General features: G+C 49.7%; 1 protein-coding gene across 2 annotated transcripts; it reads right to left on the bottom strand.

The window, feature by feature from the left end:
* Positions 1-529: 529 nt before the first annotated feature.
* Positions 530-25,001, bottom strand: LOC116372033 (vegetative cell wall protein gp1-like). 2 transcript variants are annotated; one of them, XM_031821106.1, is made up of 4 exons: positions 24,510-25,001; positions 12,278-14,086; positions 5,875-6,001; positions 530-5,551 (listed from the first exon to the last, which is right to left on the bottom strand). In XM_031821106.1, the coding sequence occupies exons 1-3, from the start codon at positions 24,595-24,597 to the stop codon at positions 5,904-5,906; spliced, it is 1,995 nt and encodes a 664-aa protein (XP_031676966.1). In that variant the 5' UTR covers positions 24,598-25,001; the 3' UTR covers positions 530-5,551; positions 5,875-5,903. The 2 variants fall into 2 exon arrangements, with proteins under 2 accessions (XP_031676966.1, XP_031676967.1); XM_031821107.1 differs by having other exon boundaries at positions 12,365-14,086; positions 24,510-25,000.
* Between the last annotated feature and the right edge of the window lie 914 nt (positions 25,002-25,915).

The raw sequence follows: 25,915 nt of genomic DNA, 5'->3' as shown, positions 1-25,915 counted from the left end.
TCTCTCCAGCTCCAAACCAAACCCTTCCCCTCTCTCTCCAGCTCCAAACCAAACCCTTCCCCTCTCTCTCTCCAGCTCCAAACCAAACCCTTCCCCTCTCCCTCCCCAGCTCCAAACCAAACCCTTCCCCTCTCCCTCCCCAGCTCCAAACCAAACCCTTCCCCTCTCTCTCCAGCTCCAAACCAAACCCTTCCCCTCTCTCTCCAGCTCCAAACCAAACCCTTCCCCTCTCTCTCTCCAGCTCCAAACCAAACCCTTCCCCTCTCCAAACCATTCCCCTCTCTCTCCAGCTCCAAACCAAACCCTTCCCCTCTCTCTCTAGCTCCAAACCAAACCCTCTCTCCCTCCCCAGCTCCAAACCAAGCCCTTCCCCTCTCTCTCCAGCTCCAAACCAAACCCTTCCCCTCTCCAGCTCCAAACCAAACCCTTCCCCTCTCCAGCTCCAAACCAAACCCTTCCCCTCTCCAGCTCCAAACCAACCCCCCCCACCCCCCCTCTCTCTCCAGCTACAAACCAAACTCAGTCTAGGTATTAGTAGACAAAGCTTTATTTCGACTGTACAGACAGTTTAGTGCAGAACACAGAAAGCTCTTATCAGAATGAATATATAACAGAAGAACAGCGACCACAAGGTCTGGCATAGAAAATAACATCAAACCTCTTTAATCCTATTGCCCAACACACACAGTCACACACCTACTAAAAACATCAGTCTCTCTACAATGGCATGCAGAGCCATTGATAAGTTCAGGGGGAGGTTGACAGACTGAACCTTTTGGGAAATGCCAGCTAGGTATTAAGAGACTCCAGAGTTGTTGTTCAGGATGAACCAGACTCCTGTGGCTGTCTTATCTAATACCAGGACCTTTGTATAATCTTCAATCTTTTGCATTCCAGCCGGAGGTGGTTGTAGAAGGTAGAGGAGCTGTAGTGTGTTGGCTCAGGACTGTGTATGAAGGGAGAGGAGTTGTAGTGTGTGTTGGCTCAGACTGTGTCTGTGTATGAAGGGAGAGGAGCTGTAGTGTGTTGGCTCAGGACTGTATATGAAGGGAGAGGAGCTGTAGTGTGTTGGCTCAGGACTGTGTATGAAGGGAGAGGAGCTGTAGTGTGTGTTGGCTCAGGACTGTGTATGAAGGGAGAGGAGCTGTAGTGTGTTGGCTCAGGACTGTGTCTGTGTATGAAGGGAGAGGAGCTGTAGTGTGTTGGCTCAGGACTGTGTCTGTGTATGAAGGGAGAGGAGCTGTAGTGTGTTGGCTCAGGACTGTGTCTGTGTATGAAGGGAGAGGAGCTGTAGTGTGTGTTGGCTCAGGACTGTGTCTGTGTATGAAGGGAGAGGAGCTGTAGTGTGTTGGCTCAGGACTGTGTCTGTGTATGAAGGGAGAGGAGCTGTAGTGTGTGTTGGCTCAGGACTGTGTCTGTGTATGAAGGGAGAGGAGTTGTAGTGTGTGTTGGCTCAGGACTGTGTCTGTATGAAGGGAGAGGAGCTGTAGTGTGTGTTGGCTCAGGAGTGTGTGTGTTGGCTCAGGAGTGTGTCTGTGTATGAAGGGAGAGGAGCTGTAGTGTGTGTTGGCTCAGGACTGTGTCTGTGTATGAAGGGAGAGGAGCTGTAGTGTGTGTTGGCTCAGGACTGTATGAAGGTAGAGGGGCTGTAGTGTCTGTTGGCTCAGGACTGTGTATGAAGGGAGAGGAGCTGTAGTGTGTGTTGGCTCAGGACTGTGTCTGTGTATGAAGGGAGAGGAGCTGTAGTGTGTGTTGGCTCAGGACTGTGCCTGTGTATGAAGGGAGAGGAGCTGTAGTGTGTGTTGGCTCAGGACTGTGCCTGTGTATGAAGGTAGAGGGGCTGTAGTGTCTGTTGGCTCAGGACTGTGTATGAAGGGAGAGGAGCTGTAGTGTGTGTTGGCTCAGGACTGTGTCTGTGTATGAAGGGAGAGGAGCTGTAGTGTGTGTTGGCTCAGGACTGTGTATGAAGGGAGAGGAGCTGTAGTGTGTGTTGGCTCAGGACTGTGTCTGTGTATGAAGGGAGAGGAGCTGTAGTGTGTGTTGGCTCAGGACTGTGAAGGTAACAGATTATTCCCAGGTGAAGAGAGGACAGGTAAAAAGTAGAAACCTACAAGTGACGGCTCCTTGTAACTCCATGTTATTATAAATAACACAAAGGTAGAAATCAAAGTTTAAATAACTTTATTTAATTTTTTTAACCATTGTGTTTTTCACACTGAATGGTTCATTTACACTCGATTTGGTACCTCATGTCCTACTGCATCGAGATCAGGACTCCTCCTCAAACAGACAGACTCATCATGAATCTATATATAGTGACATCACGTCCTGCTGCATCGAGATCAGGACTCCTCAAACAGACTCATGAATCTATATATAGTGACATCACGTCCTGCTGCATTGAGATCAGGACTCCTCCTCAAACAGACAGACTCATCATGAATCTATATATAGTGACATCACGTCCTGCTGCATCGAGATCAGGACTCCTCAAACAGACTCATGAATCTATATATAGTGACATCACGTCCTGCTGCATCGAGATCAGGACTCCTCCTCAAACAGACAGACTCATCATGAATCTATATATAGTGACATCACGTCCTGCTGCATCGAGATCAGGACTCCTCAAACAGACTCATCATGAATCTATATATATAGTGACATTTTGAAACAAACAAGGTGAGAAAGAGGAGAACTAAACAGACACCGGGTTGACAAAACATTAAGAACACCTGTTCTCTTTCCACGACAGACTGACCAGGTGAATCCAGGTGAATCCAGGTGAATCCAGGTGAATCCAGGTAAATCCAGGTGAATCCAGGTGAATCCAGGTGAATCCAGGTGAACGCTATGATCCATTATTGATGTCACTTGTTAAATCCACTTCAAAATCAGTGTAGATGAAGGGGGAGGAGACCGGGGGAGGAGACCGGGGGAGGAGAACGGTTAAAGAAGGATTTATAAGCTTTTCGACAGTTGAGACATGGATTGTGTGTGGCTGTAAGAGCCTTTGAACGGGGTATGGTAGTAGGTGCCAGGCGCCCTGGTTTGAACGGGGTATGGTAGTAGAAGCCAGGCGCCCCGGTTTGAACGGGGTAGGGTAGTAGGTGCCAGGCGCCCCGGTTTGAACGGGGTATGGTAGTAGGTGACAGGCGCCCCGGTTTGAACGGGGTATGGTAGTAGGTGACAGGCGCCCCGGTTTGAACGGGGTACGGTAGTAGGTGCCAGGAGCCCCGGTTTGAACGTGGGTATGGTAGTAGGTGACAGGCACACCGGTTTCAACGGGGTATGGTAGTAGGTGACAGGCGCACCGGTTTGTGTCAAGAACTGCAATGCTGCTGGGTTTTTCACACTCAACAGTTTCCTGTGTGTATCAAGAATGGTCCACCACCCAAAGGACATCCAGACAACTTGACACAACTGTGGGAAGTATTGGAGTCGACATGGACCAGCATCCCTGTGGAACGCTTTCTACACCTTGTAGAGTCCATGTTCTGACGTATTGAGTCTGTTCTGAGGGCATGGGGGGGTACAACTCAATATGAGGAAGGTGTTCTTAATGTTTTGTTCACTCAGTGTAAATTCTCTTCTCAACATTACACTGTACACTCCAGGTCTACTGTTAAGCTCTTAGTGTTCCTTATCTACCTGTTAAATAACCATATTGAAGTAATCATTAATTCATTAATGACTTCCCCCATCAGCAGGGTCCAGTCTAGTCCAGAATAACAGGTTGTTAGGTTGAGTTCCACATCAGCAGGGTTCAGTCTAGTCCAGAAGAACAGGTTGTTAGATTGAGTTCCACATCAGCAGGGTCCAGTCTAGTTGTTAGATTGAGTTCCACATCAGCAGGGTCCAGTCTAGTCCAGAAGAACAGGTTGTTAGATTGAGTTCCACATCAGCAGGGTCCAGTCTAGTTGTTAGATTGAGTTCCACATCAGCAGGGTCCAGTCTAGTCCAGAAGAACAGGTTGAGTTCCACATCAGCAGGGTTCAGTCTAGTCCAGAAGAACAGGTTGAGTTCCACATCAGCAGGGTTCAGTCTAGTCCAGAAGAACAGGTTGTTAGATTGTTTGGCTTGTCTTCCTCTTTCAGAGCAGCTAGTAAAAGTCAAGTAGTATTAATGATGAAACATTTTCCCACCGAGAAGCTGTTCAACACAACGTTGACTCCATATTGACAACCTTAAAGTGACCGTGTAGTCTGTCTCTGAACCTCAACTTCACACCTCAACTTCACAGTTTGTTGCTAAAGTAGTGCATCGTTTGGCTTCACCACAGCTGTCTGTTAGAGAGAGTCAGAGTTCAGGTGGAAGCCCAGGTGGCTCCAGGTAATTGGGAGTCAGAGAGTTCAGGTGGAAGCCCAGGTGTCTCCAGGCTACATGGTAGGAAGCCCAGGTGTCTCCAGGCTACATGGTAGGAAGCCCAGGTGTCTCCAGGCTACATGGTAGGAAGCCCAGGTGTCTCCAGGCTACATGGTAGGAAGCCCAGGTGTCTCCAGGCTACATGGTAGGAAGCCCAGGTGTCTCCAGGCTACATGGTTGGAAGCCCAGGTGTCTCCAGGCTACATGGTTGGAAGCCCAGGTGTCTCCAGGTTACATGGTTGGAAGCCCAGGTGTCTCCAGGCTACATGGTAGGAAGCCCAGGTGTCTCCAGGCTACATGGTTGGAAGCCCATGTGTCTCCAGGTTACATGGTTGGAAGCCCAGGTTTCTCCAGGTTACATGGTTGGAAGCCCAGGTGTCTCCAGGTTACATGGTTGGAAGCCCAGGTGTCTCCAGGCTACATGGTTGGAAGCCCAGGTGTCTCCAGGTTACATGGTTGGAAGCCCATGTGTCTCCAGGTTACATGGTTGGAAGCCCAGGTGTCTCCAGGCTACATGGTTGGAAGCCCAGGTGTCTCCAGGCTACATGGTTGGAAGCCCAGGTGTCTCCAGGTTACATGGATGGAAGCCCAGGTGTCTCCAGGTTTCATGGATGGAAGCCCAGGTGTCTCCAGGTTACATGGATGGAAGCCCAGGTGTCTCCAGGTTTCATGGTTGGAAGCCCAGGTGTCTCCAGGTTACATGGATGGAAGCCCAGGTGTCTCCAGGTTTCATGGTTGGAAGCCCAGGTGTCTCCAGGTTACATGGTTGGAAGCCCAGGTGTCTCCAGGTTACATGGTTGGAAGCCCAGGTGTCTCCAGATTACATGGTAATTCTCTTTAACAATGTTATTGCCAATAGAAGAAGAAAAGTGACCCATCCATATTTCCAGGATGGGAAGGCACTTTGGTGACAAGTCTCAAACTACATCTGAAATTCCACCCTATCCCCTCATCAGGGAATTAGGTGCCATTTGGGACACACCCTGACAGGAATATGTATTGAGCTGGTCTGTCATTGTTGTGACAGATGAGTGTGTGTGTTTTAACTTCCTGGTCTGTCATCGTTGTGGCAGATGAGTGTGTGTGTTTTTAACTTCCTGGTCTTTGGGTTGTGCATCTTATCTACAAATCGTCTCTGAATGTAAAAACTGAGGTTTTATCCAAGAAGGTTGTGTTTCCCAGGCCACTGAAAGACACAAACATAACAAATTGTATTTAGTTACATATGCTTGTATATCGAGTAACATAAGTACATTATTCAATAATCGAGTTAATTAGATTTCTTGTTCATAGACATTAAGCTTGTATGCCCTTATATACACATCATCAAGTCCTTGAAATTGGGGAAATTCAAAATAATTAATATTCAATGAAAGATTCACATGTTGTTGTTTTGCATTGAATTTGCTTCGTGGCATGTCACCATCTGTGAGAATAGTTAAATGTTTTTAATGAGTATCTGTTCTGTCTGGGTATCATCTGGGGAGGGGAGGGAGGGGGGGGTCTTACCAGCGGCCTCCTCAGTTTGACCTCTCTTCTTAGTTCTGTTTCTTGTCTTTCTCTGCTTCCTGTGCCACTCCAGCCAACACCAAGGCCGCTGCTGCCTGTGCCACCTCCGACACAACCACCGGAACATCTGGAAAACAACACACACAGGAAATCAACGCCTGGCGGGTTGTGTGTGTGTGTGTGGTTAATGTGTGTGTGTGTGTGTGTGTGTGTGTGTGGTTAATGTGTGACATTCCAACATGAACGGCCTTTGTGCCATTGAACTATTAGCCTAGAACAACAAAGACGGAGCAGAGAGCCCTAGAGTCAAACCTCTCTGTTACCAGATCATCTTGTTCAGCAGAGCCGGCTTGGTGAATAGTAACAGAGAGCCCTAGAGTCAAACCTCTCTCTGTTACCAGATCATCTTGTACAGCAGAGCCGGCTTGGTGAATAGTAACAGTGAAGGCTGACAAAGCAGAGAGCCCTAGAGTCAAACCTCTCTCTGTTACCAGATCATCTTGTTCAGCAGAGCCGGCTTGGTGAATAGTAGCAGAGAGCCCTAGAGTCAAACCTCTCTCTGTTACCAGATCATCTTGTTCAGCAGAGCCGGCTTGGTGAACAACCTGGTTATAGGGTGTGTGTCCAGCCATGCAAACAGCATTCACCACAGAGAGAGAGAGTTATGCAACTCCTGACAGTAGCACATGCAACTCCTGACAGTAGCACATGCAACTGAAGGGGTGGGTCCTCTCTCTCTGCCTAAAAAGGACAGTTTGTTCTTTCTGTGTCTGGAGAGTGGAGGGCCAGACGGACAGACTAGGAACCACTGGAGAGCTCTACTACTCAGTCTGCATGTCTGGAGAGTGGAGGGCCAGACGGACAGACTAGGAACCACTGGAGAGCTCTACTACTCAGTCTGCATGTCTGGAGAGTGGAGGGCCAGACGGACAGACTAGGAACCACTGGAGAGCTCTACTACTCAGTCTGCATGTTTGGAGAGTGGAGGGCCAGACAGACAGACTAGGAACCACTGGAGAGCTCTACTACTCAGTCTGCATGTCTGGTAGAGAGAGAGAGAGAGAGAGAGAGAGAACCACAACCCACAACCACAGGAACTGACTGTAGGCCTACACATAGTGGGCTGTACAGTACCTGTAACCATAGGAACTGACTGTGGGTCTACACATAGTGGGCTGTACAGTACCTGTAACCACAGGAACTGACTGTGGGTCTACACATAGTGGGCTATACAGTACCTGTAACCATAGGAACTGACTGGGTCTACACATAGTGGGCTGTACAGTACCTGTAACCATAGGAACTGACTGTGGGTCTACACATAGTGGGCTGTACAGTACCTGTAACCATAGGAACTGACTGTGGGTCTACACATAGTGGGCTGTACAGTACCTGTAACCATAGGAACTGAATGTGGGTCTACACATAGTGGGCTGTACAGTACCCGTAACCACAGGAACTGACTGTAGGCCTACACATAGTGGGCTGTACAGTACCTGTAACCATAGGAACTGACTGTGGGCCTACACATAGTGGGCTGTACAGTACCCGTAACCACAGGAACTGACTGTGGGCCTACACATAGTGGGCTGTACAGTAACCGTAACCATAGGAACTGACTGTAGACCTACACATAGTGGGCTGTACAGTACCCGTAACCATAGGAACTGACTGTGGGCCTACACATAGTGGGCTGTACAGTACCTGTAACCACAGGAACTGACTGTAGGCCTACACATAGTGGGCTGTACAGTACCCGTAACCATAGGAACTGACTGTAGGCCTACACATAGTGGGCTGTACAGTAGCAGTGGTTTTCCTGGTAGTGGATATAAGGTAACAGAACTTTGGGCTCATCACATTTTCCTGGGCAGCACTACATAGACGGGTTACCTATAGCTAAACATAGCCCTGAAACAGAGCATGGCTTTTCCTCTGTGACTCAGGGGAAATCTCCCCAACTCAAACAGACATGCTGGACTTATCTTCACCCTCATTTAAACACAGAATAATTTCACTATCTGCTCCACTAAAAGAAAGAGGGTTGATTCATGCTACAACTGTGATTATGAACATTTTATATTGTGAAAATTCTATTATGATTGTGTAGATTCTATTGTGATTGTGAAGATTCTATTGTGTAGATTCTATTGTGATTGTGAAGTTTCTATTCTGAAGATTCTATTGTGATTGCGAAGATTCTACTGTGATTGTGAAGATTCTATTGTGACTGTAGAGATTTATGGTGGTGTTCTGACATGCTTTGGCCAGAACAGTGGGATAATAACCTAATCTCAACTATTCCATGACAAGGGGCCATGAGTAAACATTAATTATCTACCTAATGACCTACTACGAGTCACTAGACAGACTCAATTCTCCTCTGCTCTCCCAACCGTCACGTCAAAATGTACAGTTCACTTGACAAACATTTGCATCAGAACTGAGGAGTGTGGAGAGAGGACATTAACATGTTTTAAGTTATCCCAGGCAACAGTGCAGAAGTCTTATCTGAGTAATTCACAGAGCACAATGAGAGAGGGGGGGAGAGGGAGAGAGAGGGGGGAGAGAAAGAGAGAGGGGGGAGAGAAAGAGAGAGGGGGGAGAGAAAGAGAGAGGGGGGAGAGAAAGAGAGAGGGGGGAGAGAAAGAGAGAGGGGGGAGAGAAAGAGAGAGAGGGGAGAGAGAAAGACATAGGGGGAGAGAAAGAGAGAGGGAGGAGAGAAAGAGAGAGAGGGAGGAGAGAAAGAGAGAGAGGGTGGAGAGAAAGAGAGAGAGGGTGGAGAGAAAGAGAGAGGGGGGAGAGGGAGAGGGAGAGAGAGGGGGGAGAGAAAGAGAGAGGGGGAGAGAAAGAGAGAGAGGGGAGAGAGAAAGACATAGGGGGAGAGAAAGAGAGAGGGGAGAGAAAGACATAGGGGGAGAGAAAGAGAGAGGGAGGAGAGAAAGAGAGAGAGGGAGGAGAGAAAGAGAGAGGGTAGAGAGAAAGAGAGAGAGGGTGGAGAGAAAGAGAGAGAAGGTGGAGAAAAAGAGAGAGAGGGTGGAGAGAAAGAGAGAGAGGGTGTCTCAGACTGCGTGACTGGGGCTATTGTGTTGGTCAGGGCCTCAGGAAGAAGTGACACACTAGAACAGCTTTTAGTCCTTCAGTAGAGACTACTGCATGGTGTCTGGAGAGACTACTGCATGGTGTCTGGAGAGACTACTGCATGGTGTCTGGAGAGACTACTGCATGGTGTCTAGAGACTACTGCATGGTGTCTGGAGAGACTACTGCATGGTGTCTGGAGAGACTACTGCATGGTGTCTGGAGAGACTACTGCATGGTGTCTGGAGAGACTACTGCATGGTGTCTGGAGAGACTACTGCATGGTGTCTGGAGAGACTACTGCATGGTGTCTGGAGAGACTACTGCATGGTATATGTAGAGACTACTGCATGATGTCTTTACAGAGACTACTGCATGATGTCTGTAGAGACTACTACATGATGTCGTAGAGACTACTGCATGATGTCTGGATAGACTACTGCATGGTGTCGTAGAGACTACTGCATGATGTTGTAGAGACTACTGCATGATGTCTGTAGAGACTACTGCATGGTGTCTGTAGAGACTATTGCATGGTGTCTGTAGAGACCACTGCATGGTGTCTGTAGAGACCACTGCATGGTGTCTGTAGAGACCACTGCATGGTGTCTGTAGAGACTACTGCATGATGTCTTTACAGAGACTACCGCAATGTGTCTTTACAGAGACTACTGCATGATGTCTGTAGAGACTACTGCATGATGTCTGTAGAGACTACTGCATGATGTCTTACAGGCAGCATTATCTGTCCTGATGTTAACAGGAAATCAGTTTTGGGGTCAGGATACCTCCTCCTAAATCAGTGAGGGTGTCTGATGCCACCTCCTAGTCAGTGAGGGTGGCTGATGCCTCCTCCTAGTCAGTGAGGGTGTCTGATGCCTCCTCCTAGTCAGTGAGGGTGTCTGATGCCTCCTCCTAGTCAGTGAGGGTGTCTGATGCCTCCTCCTAGTCAGTGAGGGTGTCTGATGCCTCCTCCTAGTCAGTGAGGGTGTCTGATGCCTCCTCCTAGTCAGTGAGGGTGTCTGATGCCTCCTCCTAGTCAGTGAGGGTGTCTGATGCCTCCTCCTAGTCAGTGAGGGTGTCTGATGCCTCCTCCTAGTCAGTCAGGGTGTCTGATGCCTCCTCCTAGTCAGTGAGGGTGTCTGATGCCTCCTCCTAGTCAGTCAGGGTGTCTGATGCCTCCTCCTAGTCAGTCAGGGTGCCGGATGCCTCCTCCTAGTCAGTCAGGGTGCCGGATGCCTCCTCCTAGTCAGTCAGGGTGCCGGATGCCTCCTCCTAGTCAGTCAGGGTGCCGGATGCCTCCTCCTAGTCAGTGAGGGTGCCGGATGCCTCCTCCTAGTCAGTGAGGGTGTCGGATGCCTCCTCCTAGTCAGTGAGGGTGTCGGATGCCTCCTCCTAGTCAGTGAGGGTGTCGGATGCCTCCTCCTAGTCAGTGAGGGTGTCGGATGCCTCCTCCTAGTCAGTGAGGGTGTCGGATGCCTCCTCCTAGTCAGTGAGGGTGTCGGATGCCTCCTCCTAGTCAGTGAGGGTGTCGGATGCCTCCTCCTAGTCAGTGAGGGTGTCGGATGCCTCCTCCTAGTCAGTGAGGGTGTCGGATGCCTCCTCCTAGTCAGTGAGGGTGTCGGATGCCTCCTCCTAGTCAGTGAGGGTGTCGGATGCCTCCTCCTAGTCAGTGAGGGTGTCGGATGCCTCCTCCTAGTCAGTGAGGGTGTCGGATGCCTCCTCCTAGTCAGTGAGGGTGTCGGATGCCTCCTCCTAGTCAGTGAGGGTGTCGGATGCCTCCTCCTAGTCAGTGAGGGTGTCGGATGCCTCCTCCTAGTCAGTGAGGGTGTCGGATGCCTCCTCCTAGTCAGTGAGGGTGTCGGATGCCTCCTCCTAGTCAGTGAGGGTGTCGGATGCCTCCTCCTAGTCAGTGAGGGTGTCGGATGCCTCCTCCTAGTCAGTGAGGGTGTCGGATGCCTCCTCCTAGTCAGTGAGGGTGTCGGATGCCTCCTCCTAGTCAGTGATGGTGTTGGATCCCTCTTGGTAACCAGTGAGGTAAGGAGACTATGGAGACCTTGGTGGGAATGCTACGTTCGTGAGAATACATTTCACCTATTTATAGACTCCGTACAACAGTCTTCAAACAACTCTGTGGGTGAGTAAATACGCTGGTCTGTTGGTCTGAACACGCTCACCGTCTCTCCCCACATCTCACGCTCTCCGTCTCTCCCCACATCTCACGCTCTCCGTCTCTCCCCACATCTCATCTCACGCTCTCCGTCTCTCCCCACATCTCATCTCACGCTCTCCGTCTCTCCCCACATCTCATCTCACGCTGGTCTGTTGGTCTGAACACGCTCACCGTCTCTCCCCACATCTCACGCTCTCCGTCTCTCCCCACATCTCACGCTCTCCGTCTCTCCCCACATCTCATCACACGCTCACCGTCTCTCCCCACATCTCATCACACGCTCACCGTCTCTCCCCACATCTCATCACACGCTCACCGTCTCTCCCCACATCTCATCACACGCTCACCGTCTCTCCCCACATCTCATCACACGCTCACCGTCTCTCCCCACATCTCATCACACGCTCACCGTCTCTCCCCACATCTCATCACACGCTCACCGTCTCTCCCCACATCTCATCACACGCTCACCGTCTCTCCCCACATCTCATCACACGCTCACCGTCTCTCCCCACATCTCATCACACGCTCACAGTCTCTCCCCACATCTCATCACACGCTCACCGTCTCTCCCCACATCTCATCACACGCTCACCGTCTCTCCCCACATCTCATCACACGCTCACCGTCTCTCCCCACATCTCATCACACGCTCACTGTCTCTCCCCACATCTCATCACACGCTCACCGTCTCTCCCCACATCTCATCACACGCTCATTGTCTCTCCCCACATCTCATCACATGCTCACCGTCTCTCATCACATGCTGACTGTCTCTCCCCACATCTCACGCTCACCCTCTCTCCCCACATCATGCATGTTTGCAGCGATGTCTTCTCAGCTATTTGTGCCTGGGGCAGGGGAGGACCAACCATTATCCAGATAAGCCTGATCCGGCAGGCTACAACAGACTGACTGACACACCTTATTTAGGTCAGGAGAGACAGGTGTTCTAGGTAACATATCAATTTAGTGAATCTATGAGCTGGAAGAACAATCATAACCTCCCTGGGGCTAATCAGGACAATAAATGGCAGCCATTTTGCTCTGTGGAATTTAATTGTCCCTCAGTACAAATCAGTTGGTGCTGTGTTACTGAGGTGAAATGTGACCACACCATAATCGCAATGCAACTATTTGTGAGCCTTACCATAGTAAGACAGGGTTGACGTTTGATGACGGTTTAAATATGTAGAGTGATTGTGTCCGTGAGGATGAAGCGTTAAAGGAGGAGTACCATCAATCTCTGGGATTGAGATAGCAGGAGTAGGCGGGGCCTCAGGAGCAGGGGTGGCTGGTGTTAGCTCTGGGGCAGGAGTAGGCGGGGCCTCAGGAGCAGGGGTGGCTGGTGTTAGCTCTGGGGCAGGAGTAGGCGGGGCCTCAGGAGCAGGGGTGGCTGGTGTTAGCTCTGGGGCAGGAGTAGGCGGGGCCTCAGGAGCAGGGGTGGCTGGTGTTAGCTCTGGGGCAGGAGTAGGCGGGGCCTCAGGAGCAGGGGTGGCTGGTGTTAGCTCTGGGGCAGGGGTAGGTGCGTCTGAGGGAGCAGGGGTGGCTGGTGTTAGCCCTGGGGCAGGAGTAGGCGGGGCCTCAGGAACAGGGGTGGCTGGTGTTAGCTCTGGGGCAGGAGTAGGCGGGGCCACAGGAGCAGGGGTGGCTGGTGTTAGCTCTGGGGCAGAAGTAGGCGGGGCCACAGGAGCAGGGGTGGCTGGTGTTAGCTCTGGGGCAGGAGTAGGCGGGGCCTCAGGAGTAGGGGTGGCTGGTGTTAGCTCTGGGGCAGGAGTAGGCGGGGCCACAGGAGCAGGGGTGGCTGGTGTTAGCTCTGGGGCAGGAGTAGGCGGGGCCTCAGGAGCAGGGGTGGCTGGTGTTAGCTCTGGGGCAGGAGTAGGCGGGGCCTCAGGAGCAGGGGTGGCTGGTGTTAGCTCTGGGGCAGGGGTAGGGGCGGCTGGTGTAAGCTCAGGGGCGGCTTCGGGAGCAGGGGTAGGAGTCTCTACTGCAGGCTCTGGGGCTGGAGCTGCCACCTCACCTGGGGCCTCCACTGGTCCTGGGGCCTCCACTGGTCCTGGGGCCTCCACTGGTCCTGGGGCCTCCACAGGCTCATTGGTAACGGCTGCTACAGGGGCCTCCACAGCCACAGGGGTGGTTATTGGCTCTGCTGCAGGCTCAGCAGCAACAACATGGTCAGTTATGGGGACACTGGGTGCAGGGGCCTCCACAGCGGGGGCCCCCTCTGGGACAGCAGCCACAGGCTCAGCAGCAGGGGTTACTGGCTCAGGGACAGCGGCCACAGGGGCTGGGGCATCTTTGGTCTCCTCTGTCGGGGCTGGAGCTGGGGTCTCCTCTGTCGGGGCTGGAGCTGGGGTCTCCTCTGTCGGGGCTGGAGCTGGGGTCTCCTCTGTCGGGGCTGAAGCTGGGGTCTCCTCTGTCGGGGCTGGAGCTGGGGTCTCCTCTGTCGGGGCTGGAGCTGGGGTCTCCTCTGTCGGGGCTGGAGCTGCCTCTGGGACAGTTTCAGCCACCTCGACTGGGGCAGCAGCGTCCACGGGTGCAGCTGCCTCGACCAGGGTAGCCACCTCCACTGCAGCTCCAGTTTCAACAACAGTGGCCTCCTCAGACACCACTGTCTCAGCAGGAGCCTCTGCCACAGGAGCGGCCTCAACCACGACAGCCTCAACAGGGGCCGCCACCTCCACTGGGACCACAGCCTCTACTAAGACCACAGCCTCTGAAGGGACCTTTGCATCTACGGCTGCAGCCTCAGCAGCGGCTTCTGGGGCAACCTCTGGCTCGGCTGCAGCCAGCATCTCCAGGACCTGGTCCTCCTCCCATCCAGACCCCATGGTCTCCAGGGCCTCTGAGGCCATGATGACAGGTTCCTCAGAGTCATCAGTCAGGGCACTCTGGACAGGAAGCTGCATCTGGTCAGCGATGGTCTCCGTGTCCTCCGAGATGTGACCATTCCTGACAACTGGAATAAAAACACAGAAAAACATGGAGGTTCATGAGAGAAATGTATTTCTAGGTTTAACCTGACATCTGACACCAGATCCACCTGTAACGTTGCTGATAGAAGATCACTGCACACCGTTTCCTCGCTTTATTGAATACCAAACATATTGGTTAAGTTGAACTAATGAAGGATCTGATAGGCTGGAATGGCTGGAAGTTATGACCTTGGTGTGTCTGTGTTGTCATGAACCAATCCAGTAACACCTAAAACACTCCATGTCTGTAGAGCCTTGTATGATAAGTCCATTGTGAGAAGGCCTTTCTAGGGAGTTTTTCCTAGCCACCGTGCTTCTACACCTGCATTGCTTGCTGTTTGGGGTTTTAGGCTGGGTTTCTGTACAGCACTTTGAGATATCAGCTGACGTACGAAGGGCTTTATAAATACATTTGATTTGATCTGATAGGCTTGAATGCCTGAAATTCAAGCAATTATGACTTATCAGCATTGACCCTGTGTCTGTGTTGTCATGAACCAATCTAGTTGTGTTGTAGTCAACCATCTTCAGACACATGCAGCACTCTGCCACAGTAACACCTAACCCAATCCATGATCTACTGCCACAGTAACACCTAACCCAATCCATGATCTACTGCCACGGTAACACCTAACCCAATCCATGATCTACTGCCACGGTAACACCTAACCCAATCCATGATCTACTGCCACGGTAACACCTAACCCAATCCATGATCTACTGCCACGGTAACACCTAACCCAATCCATGATCTACTGCCACGGTAACACCTAACCCAATCCATGATCTACTGCTACGGTAACACCTAAAACATTCCATAGTGACTCCTGCTAACCCAATCCATGATCTTCTACTACATAGTATTGATCTGAAACGCGGTCAGTATTGATCTGAAACGCGGTCAGTATTGATCTCAGGGTATCTGTCATGTTAAATCGACCATTATGTTGTGAAGAGGGGAACCGTTTTCCCCCTTTTGTATTCTAATGCTTTGGTTGTTGGAGCATCCTGAAGTATTTAAACTGCTGTTGAAATATGACTGAACAGAAAGTGGGCCCCTTGGTAAGAGAGTTGGTTTGACTCAGCAGTGAGGGAAAACAATAAAAGACAGAGAATTTCTAGGACATGCGGAACTTAAAAAGATGAATAACTCATCTTCCATTTCCCCGGGGGTGGGTTGAAGAATGTGATTTATTGAAAACAACCTGTGGTTTTCACTGAGCCCTGAGGACAAGGTTCACCCAGTTATGAAACTGGACGAGGAAGTGTATATGAATGATACAGACCAGATGGGGACATATCCATCCAAGTGGTAGGCTACCGGACACCTGGGAAACACACAACAGATAGTCTGAGCCTGGTCCCAGATCTGTTTGTGTTGTATAGCCCACGTCTAGGACGTTTCACAATACAATGAATGACCATAGGAGTTGGCAAGATACCACTAACAGATCTGGGACCAGTCTGCCCGCTAAACAGTTCAGGAAATCTGTTCTTAGACTGATCACAACCCTTTGTTATATTTCATCCATGTCACTGTTAACTCCCCCTGATTGTTTCATGCATGACATAAACCAAAAAATGATCAAATTAGACACTGCAGCTTCCCAGTTTGGTTTGACTGTCGTTGTCCCTAAAGACCAGGGAGCAATGACTGGAAAGGAATGTGATGGGCTGGCACAAAATAGGAACCAACCAGACCAATGGAAGACAAGCAAACAGAGAGAGATGGATTTGGAGGTCTACATGAGGAGTTATGGAGTGATGAGTTATGGGGTGATGAGGAGCTACGGGGTGATGAGGAGCTATGGGGTGATGAGGAGCTATGGGGTGATGTGATGAGGAGCTATGGGGCGATGAGGAGCTACGGGGTGATGTGATGAGGAGCTATGGGGTGATGTGATGAGGAGCTATGGGGTGATGTGATGAGGAGCTATGTGGCTATGAGGAGTTATGGGGTGATGAGGAGCTACGGGGTGATGAGGAGCTATGGGGTGATGAGGAGCTACTAGGTGAAGAGGAGCTATGGGGTGATGTGATGAGGAGCTATGGGGTGATGTGATGAGGAGCTATGGGGTGATGTGATGAGGAGCTATGGGGTGATGTGATGAGGAGCTATGTGGCTATGAGGAGCTATGTGGCTATGAGGAGTTATGGGGTGATGAGGAGTTATGGGGTGATGAGGAGCTACGGGGTGATGAGGAGCTATGGGGTGATGTGGTGAGGAGCTATGGGGTGATGAGGAGCTACTAGGTGAAGAGGAGCTATGGGGCGATGAGGAGCTATGGGGTGATGTGATGAGGAGCTATGGGGTGATGTGATGAGGAGCTATGGGGTGATGTGATGAGGAGCTATGGGGTGATGTGATGAGGAGCTATGGGGTGATGTGATGAGGAGCTATGGGGTGATGTGATGAGGAGCTATGGGGTGATGTGATGAGGAGCTATGGGGTGATGTGATGAGGAGCTATGTGGCTATGAGGAGCTATGGGGTGATGAGGAGTTATGGGGTGATGAGGAGTTATGGGGCGATGAGGAGCTATGGGGTGATGTGATGAGGAGCTATGGGGTGATGTGATGAGGAGCTACGGGGTGATGAGGAGCTATGGCGTGATGAGGAGCTATGGGGTGATGTGATGAGGAGCTATGGGGCGATGTGATGAGGAGTTATGGGGTGATGAGGAGCTACGGGGTGATGTGGTGAGGAGCTATGGGGTGATGAGGAGCTATGGGGTGATGAGGAGCTATGGGGTGAAGAGGAGCTATGGGGCGATGTGGAGCTATGGGGCGATGCGATGAGGAGCTATGGGGCGATGCGATGAGGAGCTATGGGGCGATGCGATGAGGAGCTATGGGGCGATGCGATGAGGAGCTATGGGGCGATGCGATGAGGAGCTATGGGGCGATGCGATGAGGAGCTATGGGGCGATGCGATGAGGAGCTATGGGGCGATGCGATGAGGAGCTATGGGGCGATGCGATGAGGAGCTATGGGGCGATGCGATGAGGAGCTATGGGGCGATGCGATGAGGAGCTATGGGGCGATGCGATGAGGAGCTATGGGGCGATGCGATGAGGAGCTATGGGGCGATGAGGAGCTATGGGGCGATGCGATGAGGAGCTATGGGGCGATGCGATGAGGAGCTATGGGGCGATGCGATGAGGAGCTATGGGGCGATGCGATGAGGAGCTATGGGGCGATGCGATGAGGAGCTATGGGGTGATGCGATGAGGAGCTATGGGGTGATGTGATGAGGAGCTATGGGGTGATGTGATGAGGAGCTATGGGGTGATGTGATGAGGAGCTATGTGGCTATGAGGAGTTATGGGGTGATGAGTTATGGGGTGATGAGGAGCTACGGGGTGATGAGGAGCTACGGGGTGATGAGGAGCTACGGGGTGATGAGGAGCTATGGGGTGATGTGGTGAGGAGCTATGGGGTGATGAGGAGCTACTAGGTGAAGAGGAGCTATGGGGCGATGAGGAGCTATGGGGTGATGTGATGAGGAGCTATGGGGTGATGTGATGAGGAGCTATGGGGTGATGTGATGAGGAGCTATGGGGTGATGTGATGAGGAGCCATGGGGCGATGTGATGAGGAGCTATGGGGCGATGTGATGAGGAGCGATGGGGTGATGAGGAGCTATGGGGTGATGTGGTGAGGAGCTATGGGGTGAAGAGGAGCTATGGGGCGATGAGGAGCTATGGGGCGATGTGATGAGGAGCTATGGGGCGATGCGATGAGGAGCTATGGGGTGATGCGATGAGGACCTATGGGGCGATGCGATGAGGAGCTATGGGGTGATGCGATGAGGAGCTATGGGGTGATGTGATGAGGAGCTACGGGGTGATGTGGTGAGGAGCTATGGGGTGATGAGGAGCTATGGGGTGAAGAGGAGCTATGGGGCGATGAGGAGCTATGGGGCGATGTGGAGCTATGGGGCGATGTGATGAGGAGCTATGGGGTGATGTGATGAGGAGCTATGGGGCGATGTGATGAGGAGCTATGGGGCGATGAGGAGCTATGGGGTGATGAGGAGCTATGGGGTGATGAGGAGCTATGGGGTGATGAGGAGCTATGGGGTGATGTGAGGAGGAGCTATGGGGTGATGTGAGGAGGAGCTATGGGGTGATGTGAGGAGGAGCTATGGGGTGATGCGATGAGGAGCTATGGGGTGATGCGATGAGGAGCTATGGGGTGATGCGATGAGGAGCTATGGGGTGATGCGATGAGGAGCTATGGGGTGATGTGAGGAGGAGCTATGGGGTGATGTGAGGAGGAGCTATGGGGTGATGTGTGGAGGAGCTATGGGGTGATGAGGAGCTATGGGGTGATGAGGAGCTATGGGGTGATGAGGAGCTATGGGGTGATGAGGAGCTATGGGGTGATGAGGAGCTATGGGGTGATGTGATGAGGAAATATATGCTGCAGTTACAGTTGTACATTCAGCTAGCTCTCAGGGATAGGACAACTGTTGTCTGTAGCTGGCTGGTGGGACAGAGACAGACAGACTGTACAGTCAGCTAGCTCTCAGGGATAGGACAACTGTTGTCTGTAGCTGGCTGGTGGGACAGAGACAGACAGACTGTACAGTCAGCTAGCTCTCAGGGACAGGACAACTGTTGTCTGTAGCTGGCTGGCTGGCGGGACAAAGACAGACAGAGATAGAGCCCCTCTTGGCATGGATGACTCGTGTGTCAACATGATTACCATCCAAAGATGACAGAGATCCCAGTCAAAACAGCTAGTCAATCCCTGGACAGAGGGAGAAGAGCGCTGGGGGATGGGACCCGGGGGCCCCACTGTGGGTTTGGCTGGCATTCAGCTGGTGAGACAGTGCTGTTAGATGGGACAGATCACGACCATGCAGTGCCACATGTACAGAGTAGTAGCATGGTACAATAAAACATTTCAGAGGTGACGCCAGCCTCCCGGGACGAAGACAGAGAGCATCTCCAGGTGACCTGTCTGGCTAACTGGATGGCACTACAACAACACCCTGAAACAGACACACTGCTAGAGATGGCACTACAACAACACCCTGAAACAGACACACTGCTAGAGATGGTACTACAACAACACCCTGATACAGACAGACTGCTAGAGATGGCACTACAACAACACCCTGAAACATACAGACACACTGCTAGAGATGGCACTACAACAACACCCTGAAACAGACAGACTGCTAGAGATGGCACTACAACAACACCCTGAAACAGACAGACACACTGCTAGAGATGGTACTACAACAACAAAAGACATACTGATGGTCCCTCAGTAACAACCTGTATAAAGACATACTGATGGTCCCTCAGTAACAACCTGTATAAAGACATACTGATGGTCCCTCAGTAACAACCTGTATAAAGACATACTGATGGTCCCTCAGTAACAACCTGTATAAAGACATACTGATGGTCCCTCAGTAACAACCTGTATAAAGACATACTGATGGTCCCTCTATAACAACCTGTATAAAGACATACTGATGGTCCCTCAGTAACAACCTGTATAAAGACATACTGATGGTCCCTCAGTAACAACCTGTATAAAGACATACTGATGGTCCCTCTATAACAACCTGTATAAAGACATACTGATGGTCCCTCAGTAACAACCTGTATAAAGACATACTGATGGTCCCTCAGTAACAACCTGTATAAAGACATACTGATGGTCCCTCAGTAACAACCTGTATAAAGACATACTGATGGTCCCTCAGTAACAACCTGTATAATGACACACTGATGGTCCCTCAGTAACAACCTGTATAAAGACATACTGATGGTCCCTCAGTAACAACCTGTATAAAGACATACTGATGGTCCCTCTGTAACAACCTGTATAAAGACATACTGATGGTCCCTCAGTAACAACCTGTATAAAGACATACTGATGGTCCCTCTGTAACAACCTGTATAAAGACATACTGATGGTCCCTCTGTAACAACCTGTATAAAGACATACTGATGGTCCCTCTATAACAACCTGTATAATGACACACTGATGGTCCCTCTATAACAACCTGTATAATGACACACTGATGGTCAGACTGTAACAGGGAAGTGAGAACACAGTGTGAGTGTATGTTAAATGATTACATCATGCCCTCAGCTGTGCCTGGTCCTGGTGTGTAGAAGCCATGTGGCAGGCAGGACCAGAGCCAGGCAGGCCCCATGAATGGACAATATGGTCCCTGTGTCAGCCAGGCCTCTCTGTGGGTACCAGGCCTCTCTGTGGGTACCAGGCTTCTCTGTGGGTACCAGGCCTCTCTGTGGGTACCAGGCCTCTCTGTGGGTACCAGGCCTCTCTGTGGGTACCAGGCCTCTCTGTGGGTACCAGGCCTCTCTGTGGGTACCAGGCTTCTCTGTGGGTACCAGGCTTCTCTGTGGGTACCAGGCTTCTCTGTGGGTACCAGGCTTCTCTGTGGGTACCAGGCCTCTCTGTGGGTACCAGGCCTCTCTGTGGGTACCAGGTCTCTCTGTGGGTACCAGGCCTCTCTGTGGGTACCAGGCCTCTCTGTGGGTACCAGGCCTCTCTGTGGGTACCAGGTCTCTCTGTGGGTACCAGGCCTCTCTGTGGGTACCAGGCCTCTCTGTGGGTACCAGGCCTCTCTCAGGTTGTGGCAAAAAATAAAAAGGCAATAAATAAAAACAATTTCTGCAAAACAATGTATTTTATTTATTGATGGAAATGCCAGTTGATGAACCAGTCTAGTTTGGGCACACCTACTTATTGTAGAATAATAGTGAAGACATCAAAACTATGAATGAACACATATGGTTTTAACAAATCCCCCAAAAAATGTTTTTTTGAGATTCTTCAAAGTAGCCACATTTTGCATTGACGACAGCTTTGCACACTCTTGGTATTCTCTCAACCAGCTTCACCTGGAATGCTTTTCCAACAGTCTTGAAGGAGTTCCCACATTCGCTGAGTACTTGTTGGCTGCCTTTCCTTCACTCTGCGGTCCAACTCATCCCAAACCATCTGAATTGGGTTGAGGTCGGGTCATCTAATGCAGCACTCGATCACTCTCCTTCTTGATCAAATAGCCCTTACAAAGCCTGGAGGTGTGTTGGGTCATTGTCCTGTTGAACAACAAAAGATAGTCCCACTGCAGAATGCTAGGTAGCCATGCTGGTTAAGTATGCCTTGAATTCTAAATAAATCACAAGACAGTGTCACCAGCAAAGCACCACCACACCTCCTCCTCCATGCTTCACGGAGTGAACCACACATGCAGAGATTATCCGTTCAACTACTCTGTGTCTCACAAAGACAGAGGTTGGAACCAAAAATCTCAAATTTGGACTCATCAGACCAAAAGACATTTGTCCACCGGTCTAATGTCCATTGGTCGTGTTTCTCGGCCCAAACAAGTCTCTTCTTCTTATTGGTGTCCTTGAGTAGTGGTTTCTTTGCAGCAATTCGACCATGAAGGCCTGATTCACGCAGTCTCCTCTGAACAGTTGATGTTGAGATGTCTGTTACTTGAACTCTATAAATCATTTATTTGGGATGTATATCTGAGGCTGGTAACTCTAATGAGTTGTGGGGTGGCAGGTTGTCTAGTGGTTAGAGTGTTGGACTAGTAACCGAAAGGTTGAACTTCCATAGCCTATAGGGCAATGCAGTAGGTCTATAACTTCCATAGCCTATAGGGCAATGCAGTAGGTCTATAACTTCCATAGCCTATAGACCAATGCAGTAGGTCTATAACTTCCATAGCCTATAGACCAATGCAGTAGGTCTATAACGTCCATAGCCTATAGGGCAATGCAGTAGGTCTATAACTTCCATATCCTGTAGGCCAATGCAGTAGGTCTATAACTTCCATAGCCTATAGGCCAATGCAGTAGGTCTACAACTTCCATAGCCTATAGGCCAATGCAGTAGGTCTATAACTTCCATAGCCTATAGGGCAATGCAGTAGGTCTATAACTTCCATAGCCTATAGGCCAAAGGTTCTTCCTCCTGATTATATAGAATGGGACCAGGGAGTCCATTTATCTTTCGGCATCCTGATAATGTGGTTGGGTCGAATTGTGTTGCTCTCCTGGGGCTCTGTGGGGTCTGTTTGTGATCAGAGCCCCAAAACCAACTGGCTGAGGGGACTCTTCTCCAGGTTCATCTCTCTGTAGGTGATGGCTTTGTTGTGGAAGGTTTGGGCATCGCTTCCTTTTAGGTGGTTGTAGAATTTATCAGCTCTTTTCTGGATTTTGATAATTAGTGGGTATCGTCCTAATTCTGCTCTTCGTGCATTGTTTGGGGTTTTGCGTTGTAAACAAAGTGCAGAGTTTCAATTAGGTGTTTGTCCCATTTTGTGAATTCTTAGTTGGTCCCCAGACTTCACAACCATAGAGGGCAATGGGTTCAATAACTAACTGAAGTATTTACACAGTACAGGCTAACTAACAGGTTGGGTAAGAACCCTATAGCCTCAGGGATATGACACAGTACAGGCCGTGCCACAGCAGAATCACAGCTAACTAACAGGTTGGGTCAGAACCCTATAGCTTCAGGGATATGACACAGTACAGGCTGTGCCACAGCAGAATCACAGCTAACAGGTTGGGTCAGAACCCTATAGCCTCAGGGATATGACACAGTACAGGGCGTGCCACAGCAGAATCACAGCTAACTAACAGGTTGGGTCAGAACCCTATAGCCTCAGGGATATGACACAGTACAGGCCGTGCCACAGCAGAATCACAGCTAACTAACAGGTTGAGTCAAAACCCTATAGCCTCAGGGATATGACACAGTACAGGCTAACTAACAGGTTGGGTCAGAACCCTATAGCCTCAGGGATATGACACAGTACAGGCTAACTAACAGGTTGGGTCAGAACCCTATAGCCTCAGGGATATGACACAGTACAGGCTAACTAACAGGTTGGGTCAGAACCCTATAGCCTCAGGGATATGACACAGTACAGGCTAACTAACAGGTTGGGTCAGAACCCTATAGCCTCAGGAGTATGACACAGTACAGGCTAACTAACAGGTTGGGTCAGAACCCTATAGCCTCAGGGATATGACACAGTACAGGCTAACTAACAGGTTGGGTCAGAACCCTATAGCCTCAGGGATATGACACAGTACAGGCTAACTAACAGGTTGGGTCAGAACCCTATAGCCTCAGGGATATGACACAGTACAGGCTAACTAACAGGTTGGGTCAGAACCCTATAGCCTCAGGGATATGACACAGTACAGGCTAACTAACAGGTTGGGTCAGAACCCTATAGCCTCAGGGATATGACACAGTACAGGCTAACTAACAGGTTGGGTCAGAACCCTATAGCCTCAGGGATATGACACAGTACAGGCTAACTAACAGGTTGGGTCAGAAACCCTATAGCCTCAGGGATATGACACAGTACAGGCTAACTAACAGGTTGGGTCAGAACCCTATAGCCTCAGGGATATGACACAGTACAGGCTAACTAACAGGTTGGGTCAGAACCCTATAGCCTCAGGGATATGACACAGTACAGGCTAACTAACAGGTTGGGTCAGAACCCTATAGCCTCAGGGATATGACACAGTACAGGCTAACTAACAGGTTGGGTCAGAACCCTATAGCCTCAGGGATATGACACAGTACAGGCTAACTAACAGGTTGGGTCAGAACCCTATAGCCTCAGGGTGCAGATGTGCTGCAAAGAATGCAGCGTTTTCCACAGCTGTTTGATCGGAGCTGCGTGGCCTCTCTAAATGGCAACATGTGACTGTCCAGGGAACATAATGTAGTATATATATACATGAGGAGGTGAACACCTGTGGTTTTACACTCTAAAGAGGCTGATAATAAGAGCTGATTGTTTTGGTTCTGTTTTTGACCTTTTTTTTTAACTCACGGAAAGATAAGATACTAATGAATTATCATTGGCTGTGGTTTAGTCAAAAGATGAAACTAAAATCACCAATAACTGAGTAAATATTAACAGCAGGTAGTAATCATAATAAAAAGTTATTCTATAATATATACATGAGGAGCGTGCTTCTACACCTGCATTGCTTGCTGTTTGGGGTTTTAGGTTTCTGTACAGCACTTTGTGACATCAGCTGATGTAAGAAGGGCTTTATAAATACATTTCATTGATTGATAATCCCAATGTAACAAAGCAAAGTGTAACCATACTGAAGTGTTGGAACAATTTCTCTTTTCCAGAACCTTGCCCCCTTCAAAAATAAAAACATCTATACAATCACAATGTCATATGGTAAAAAATATGTTTAAAAGTAAGACAAAAATCAATGCTTATAACACAACCTTCTGCAGTGTGACAACTATTCTAAATTGGAGGAAAAAACGGGTTACTTTGACACATTCTGACAAAACTTTTTTTTTTAAGTGTCACTGTCAACGGACACTGACAAAAATATAAGTTACTCACCAAATATGTCTCCGTTGGACTCCTCGGGTTTTGTCCCCGGTCTCTTCTCCTCATCGACAGTCTGTGTGCTGGACGAAGAACATCCCATGGTGAAGAAGAAAAAGAGAGGAGAGATGAAGAGCAAATATGGAAAGAAGACTGAGACGAGATGCGAACGGTCGATACTCGGTCAACTCAGACAGCGACTGGCTGGATAAAACATGAACAGAACAACAAGCCGGTTGTTTATGAGGTATAGCTGGAGCCCATTATTTCCTGTTGTCTGTCTGCCCTGTCTGTTTATGCATGGCTAGTCGCCGTCATGCCCTAGACAACGGACTGTTGTGCTCCGCACACTAACCACGCGTTAGACACTGTCTGGATAAAATGAAGACCCTCAACTCTGCTCCCTCTCTCTCTCTCTCTCTCTCTCTCTTAACATTAGGGAAGTAGTTTAGGTAAGATGGTGTTCATCAACTCCGCCCCCTATCCTCTCATTCAGGAAAACCCACTCTCTGAAAATCCACCTGGTGGATCATACTTCTATTTCACCTTTATTTAACCAGGTAGGCCAGTTGAGAACAAGTTCTCATTTACAACGGCGACCTGGCCAAGATAACGCAAAGCAGTGCGACACAAACAACAACACAGAGTTACACATGGAGTAAACACAACTTACAGTCATTAATACAATAGAAAATAGAAAAAAAGGAGGTCTATATACAGTCTGTGCAAATGGCGTGAGGAGGTAAGGCAATAAATAGGCCATAGTAGCGAAGTAATTACAATTGAGCAAAATAACACCGGAGTGATAGATGAGCAGATGATGTGCAAGTAGAAATACTGGTGTGCAAAAGAGCAGAAAAGTAAAAAAAACAATATGGGAATGAGGTAGGTAGATTGGGTGGGCTATTTACAGATGGACTATGTTCAGCTGCAGCGATCGGTTAGCTGCTCAGATAGCAGATGTTTAAAGTTAGTGAGGGAAATATACGTCTCCAGCTTCAGCGATTTTTGCAGTTCGTTCCAGTCATACACTCATATGTACTGGTGAATTCTCTTTCCCCAGTTTATAGTTCAAGTAACTTGGAATATATTACTAATTATAACTGTTTGTTTAATATTCCTCGTAAGAAAATCCAAGACTTTGGCCCAGACGTTGATGGATTGTCAACAACAAGTCATTTGTCAGTAAGTGCAAGTGGGGGGGGGGGGGGATACCAGCGCCCTGCAGACCTTTCCGCAACAACAACACAAGTATCAAACCTGATTGATCAAAGGAGCCAATGTCTGCAAAAATAGGGTGTGCGTGTGTGTGCAGTGTTACTTTGTTGCTGTTAAACAGAGTGACATCGACCAGTACTGTACTGTCTTTGACGTGACGTCGTCATCTACTGGAGGAAGTAACTACCTGAAGCGCCAAAGAT

Source organism: Oncorhynchus kisutch, unplaced genomic scaffold, assembly GCF_002021735.2.
Source record: "Oncorhynchus kisutch isolate 150728-3 unplaced genomic scaffold, Okis_V2 scaffold3856, whole genome shotgun sequence".
Lineage (NCBI taxonomy): Eukaryota > Metazoa > Chordata > Actinopteri > Salmoniformes > Salmonidae > Oncorhynchus > Oncorhynchus kisutch.
This window is presented reverse-complemented; position numbering and strand designations above follow the sequence as displayed.